This window comes from Nicotiana tomentosiformis, chromosome 1 (assembly GCF_000390325.3).
Source record: "Nicotiana tomentosiformis chromosome 1, ASM39032v3, whole genome shotgun sequence".
NCBI classification, from domain to species: domain Eukaryota; kingdom Viridiplantae; phylum Streptophyta; class Magnoliopsida; order Solanales; family Solanaceae; genus Nicotiana; species Nicotiana tomentosiformis.
In genome coordinates this window covers 159266478-159271990 of record NC_090812.1, presented here as the reverse complement: position 1 = coordinate 159271990, position 5513 = coordinate 159266478, and the positions used below count along the sequence as shown (strand labels likewise).

Genomic DNA, 5513 nt, shown 5'->3' with positions numbered 1-5513 from the left:
TGATATTTTCTTTCATTAAAAGTTAAACTAAAGTATAAAGCTGAATTAAAATTTTACATATCGAAATATATTAAAATAATGACAATTAGAAATAATTTAATAAAATATTAGCCAATTCTTTTCTTAAAATTGTCATTTTCAAAAACAAATAAGTTGAGACAACAAGCACTTGCAAGCCACTTACAAACCTTGTTGTTTAATGCACTTGTGAAGTTTCAATTCTTGTCCTAATTAGTAATTACCGCACTTTGGAATTTTTTTTAGGCAAGGCCAAAATCATGCCTCTCTTTCCTTAATTTCTTCATATATATTCATGCATTCGCTTCATTTCATTCAAATTTGACACTCAGAAAAAGACCAAAGATCCACCCTTTTCTACTCCTTTTCTCCTTCACCCTTTTCCCCTCCATTTTCTCCTCCTATTTTTACTCCCTTCTCACAATACTTCACTTTCATTTTTGGTTTGTAACTTCCCTCAGCAACCAATCAAATCTTTATTAATCCCCATTTTCCAAGTTTTTTTTTGTTTGTTTAACATACATTTTTCATTTCAAAATTCAATCTTGAAATTATAAGAAAAGAAAAGTTGAAAAGGGAGAATTTTTAAAACTTTTTTGCTTTTTTACTTTTTGGGTATTTTGAGTGTGGAGAAAATCTTTGCTTGAAAAGGGAGAATTTTTTTAAAACTTTTTTGATTTTTGGGGTTTTGGGTGTGGAGAAAAGGTGCAATCTTTATTTGGAATGGCGGGAGTTGGAGGAAAATTGAAGATTTTTAGGCCACTTTTGTCAATTTCATGGAGTTTTCTCTTAGCTGCAATATTTGTTTCAGCAGAAAGAAGCTTAAGAAGAGAAGCTATAGCCCAAAGTGCAACTGAGCTTTCAGATGCAGATTACCTTTCAACTGTTGTCAACTTTTTATGGAAGCCTAATGAATCTGGTTACCATCATGTTTGGCCGGTAAAATTCTGAATTTTTTAATTTAACTTTTTTTTTCCATGTTGATTTATGCTCTTTTGGAGTTGTTGTGACTTTTATAGCTTGAGTTAAAACTAACATTCATTTTTATGACTGAACAAGTTTTTAAGTACCTTTTTTTTTTTAAATAAGCTCTTTAAGTTGTTGAGGTCGAGAATTAGTCCTACCGGTAGTATTCCTGCTAGTCTAGTATTTTCGTATTCCTAGATCTTTGTTATTGCATGTTGTGCCACTTGCTTCTGTTGTCCTATTACCTTGTTGTTGCTATTATTTGTCTATTGCGTCCTTTTCACTGTTCTTGAGCCGAGTGTCTATCCTCTCTACCTTCATAAGGTATGAGTTAGGAGTAAATTATGCATACACATCACCCTCCCCAGAGCCCACTTGTGGTTTGTTGTATAAGCTCCTGAAGTCGAGCTAGATATTCTGACAAGGGGATTCAAAAAAATCTCAAAATGCAGTTTCCTTATGCTAACGGGATTCAAAATTTAGTATTATGTATAAAAAATGTTTTTACTATTTACGCAGTAACTTGGCGACGAATCATAGTATGTGGCTCGGCCACTGATAAACTCGAGACAAATTATTGGGTATTGGAATGAAACTGGTTACAAACGAATTGGAACGGATATTGAATATTCATATAGTCGATGTCAACTAGTTTGTGTTTAAAGTGTAGTTGTTGTAGCGTTTGTGAAATGTTGGTATCATATTTATTTGATCCGCAACACTAATTAATAGTTAGTAGTTGATGATTGTATATGATCTCATTTTATTGGATTTAGGTGGTCCACTAACTGATCAAATTATTAAATCTGGAATTTGAAGAAGATAAGCTCTATGAGCTACAAGAGAGTGAATGCAACCCATAACCAAACACATCAAAATGCTTACCGCACGGTATTCATTTCCCTTTTCTTCAGCAGGCATGGAACATGCATGTCACCTTACTCAACATCAAAAAGAAAGAAAAGAAATAGAGAATATTACTAGGATGTTAAAATAGAAATGAACAAAATTAGGAGACGACACATAAGGAATGAACATACATGTCACTGCACCCGAGGGTGTGGCCTAGTGATCAATGAGGTGGCTTTGAGAACTATAAGGTCTCAAGTTCAAATCCCAACGGAGGCAAAAAATAGTATGTGCTTTCTTTCCATCTGTCAAATCCTTGGTGGTCAGAGTTACTTGGTACGTGTTGCTGGTGGGAGATGGTATCTCGTGGAATTAGTCGAGGTTCCCGCAAACTAGTCCGGACACCATCGGACTAATAGCACTTTACGTTTATAACCTCCTTGAGCTCTGTGATATTTACAATACTCACATTTTTGCTTTTATGCAAGTGACTATGTTGTGAAATGGACATTTTTGAATATGTACTGTGGTGTCATTGCAGGATATGAAATTTGGATGGCAAATTGTTCTCGGTACCCTTATTGGATTCTTGGGCGCAGCATTTGGAAGTGTAGGTGGCGTTGGTGGTGGTGGCATATTCGTACCCATGCTTAGTCTTGTCGTTGGATTTGATCCAAAATCGTCTACGGCAATTTCAAAATGTAAGATCAGCGACTAATTTACATGACCTTTAGGAAATTCGTTTTCATGACTTGAATGGATTACTGAATTGCAATACTTACTGATTTCCAAATAAAGAAACTCACACAATATTAGCAGTAAACTGTAGTAGCAAGTCTTAATTTATGAATGTTCATCTTCTGTTATGAACATCCTACCCTCCCCAGACCCCACTTGTGGGATTATACTGGGTGGTTGTTGTTGTTGTTGTTGTCATCTTCTGTTATGAACTGTTTTCTCCTAGTTAAGGAACTCGTCAATTCTTTTTCTGGTTTTTCAGGTATGATTATGGGAGCTGCGGTCTCTACTGTTTACTATAACTTAAAGCTCAGGCATCCCACAATTGACATGCCTATTATCGATTATGACTTGGCTGTTCTCATCCAGCCAATGCTGATGCTCGGCATTAGTATCGGAGTTGCTTTCAATGTGGTATTTGCTGATTGGATGGTTACAGTTCTGCTAATTGTTCTCTTCCTTGGCACATCAACCAAGGCCTTTCTAAGAGGGGTTGAGACGTGGAAGAAAGAAACTATTATTAAAAAGGTTATCACCTTTATATTGTTGGAAGTTTCCTGCTTTTGAGATACTGTAATGTGTACACTACTTTGTGTTCTTCTCTAGCATGTTAGAATCTTTATTATTTTTTTTCCTCTCCATTCTAACATATGGATGCAAGTATCCAAAGATGATTTATCCGGCCGGATTCTAGCAAGACAATGTTAAATAAGTCATGCATGTGAATCTATGTTGCTTGGACTCTCCAAAAATGTCGCTGGGTGTGTGTCACATCCTCCAAAAGTAGTGCATTTTTGGAGGATCCGACACGAGTGCGACAACATTTAGGGGAGTCCGCACAACAGAGATGTGAATTGTTGGGTTTTGCTAATCATCTGTTATTTCTTACTTCAGGAGGCCGAGGCAGCGAAAACCTCAGGGACTGGTGAAGAAGCAGAATACAAGCTCCTTCCCAGCGGTCCCGCTAATGGCACTGAAAAGGACGCCAAGGTTTCTTCCGAACGAGAGGTGACTTTTCCTAACTCTGAAAGGAGAATATTATGCTTCTCCTGATTTCATAACTCTAAAAAATGCCATGTCATTTTAGGTTCCTGTTATGGAGAATGTTTGCTGGAAGGAATTCGGACTCCTCTGTTTTGTTTGGATTGCATTTCTAGCGCTGCAAATTGGAAAGGTTTTCACTTCTTATCTTTTTGGTTCAGTTCCCATGTATTACTTAGGAGGCGATCTGTAATTTTTGTCATTATTTTGGTTAGTGTTAATCTGTTAACTCACTGGCCTTGTGTGTTTGAAATAGATTTACACAGCTACTTGTTCGGTGTGGTATTGGGCGGTGAATTTATTGCAGGTTTGTATTTGGTTATGTCAAAATTATGTTTGAAGCAAACTTCAAAAGATCACGAAGTGATTCTAGCAATCCCGTTATGAACTCTTCTATTTGTTCTGCAGATCCCGGTTTCTGTAGGGGTATCTTCATTTGAAGCTATTAGTCTGTACAAAGGTTGGAGAAAGATTCAATCCAAGGGAGAAGACGGCACCAATTTCCGCGTGATGCAACTGATTGTTTATTGCTTCTTCGGTATACTTGCTGGTCTGGTTGGCGGACTTCTTGGTCTTGGCGGAGGGTTTATCATGGGTCCGCTCTTTTTGGAGCTCGGTGTCCCTCCTCAGGTCAGTTTGTGTGCTGTCGTGGCGTGACCACCCGTACGTCTGCCTTTTTTATTCACACCTTAACATGCAAAAATGCTACCAACTCACTGTCATTTCCCTGCTTGTGTTTCTGGTATTAGGTCTCAAGTGCCACTGCCACCTTTGCGATGATGTTCTCCTCATCAATGTCCGTGGTGGAGTATTACCTTCTAAAACGTTTCCCAGTTCCTTATGGTATGTGGCCATTCCCTTAAGTTAGTGAACTTAAAAAAAAAAATAGATTGTTCGGTTTCATTCTTTCCTTGAGCTGAGGGTTTATCGTAAACAACTTCTCTACAGACATCACTCGTAGGATTACTCTTGGATTTTTGTTGTTGTTGTTCGGTTTCATTCTTGTCTATGTCAGAACTGACAATTGTATGCTTCTTACAGCACTCTACTTTGTTGCTGTGGCAACTGTTGCTGCTTTCGTTGGGCAACACGTTGTGAGGAGGTTGATTGTTGTACTAGGACGAGCGTCTCTTATCATTTTCATCCTTGCCTTCACCATTTTTGTGAGCGCAATATCGCTAGGTGAGCATCTAGTTTCCCTCATTGGCTGCATTATGTCTTCTCGTTCGAATAGCTAAGTATTACAATTGCTTCTTCGTTTTTACAGGTGGGGTTGGAATCTCAAATATGATTGGGAAGATCCAGCGCCACGAGTATATGGGATTCGAGAACCTATGCAAATACGAGGTTTAATGGTGTGAAGCAAACTGGTCCTAATACATTACTGCTTCACTAATTTGAAGTCTCGGCCTCAAATTGGAGGCAAATTCTGGGCTTGGTGAATGGAAAATAACAGTCACCTCAAAGTTAGTTCCATTCTACATTAGCTATAGACCAACAGTAATTTTATACTGTTGGAGATTTTGCTCTGTAGCAAATTATGGGAATTAAAAGTAGAAATCTTGTTGTTTATGGATTTTTGTCGTTTTTCCCCTGTAATTCATTTTTGAGTTTCTCTATTTTCATGCTTTCATCAATTGAAATTCTGGAACATCTTAACACCAGGAATAATGGAGAAAAGATTGGAATAGGTTGATTTTTGTTTTGGTTATAATATTGTTTTGTTCACTCTGCCAGCAATATTAGTGAGCTTATTCATTCGTTGCTCTTTTTCTTTTCTTTTTGTAGAAATTTTTGTATTAATGTGTATAGCTATATATATGCATATAAAATATTAATGTGTACACCTTTTGTGTATAATTTTGGAGTGTGGCCCTGCCGGATCCTGCGTCAATACGGGG

General features: G+C 37.4%; 1 protein-coding gene across 1 annotated transcript; it reads left to right on the top strand.

Moving 5' to 3' along the window:
- Positions 1-342: 342 nt before the first annotated feature.
- On the top strand, positions 343-5302 carry LOC104118259 (sulfite exporter TauE/SafE family protein 3-like). The gene is made up of 10 exons (XM_009629470.4): positions 343-957; positions 2375-2534; positions 2834-3099; positions 3466-3579; positions 3659-3745; positions 3869-3919; positions 4021-4242; positions 4362-4455; positions 4654-4794; positions 4880-5302. The coding sequence occupies exons 1-10, from the start codon at positions 742-744 to the stop codon at positions 4963-4965; spliced, it is 1437 nt and encodes a 478-aa protein (XP_009627765.1). The 5' UTR covers positions 343-741; the 3' UTR covers positions 4966-5302.
- Positions 5303-5513: the final 211 nt, after the last annotated feature.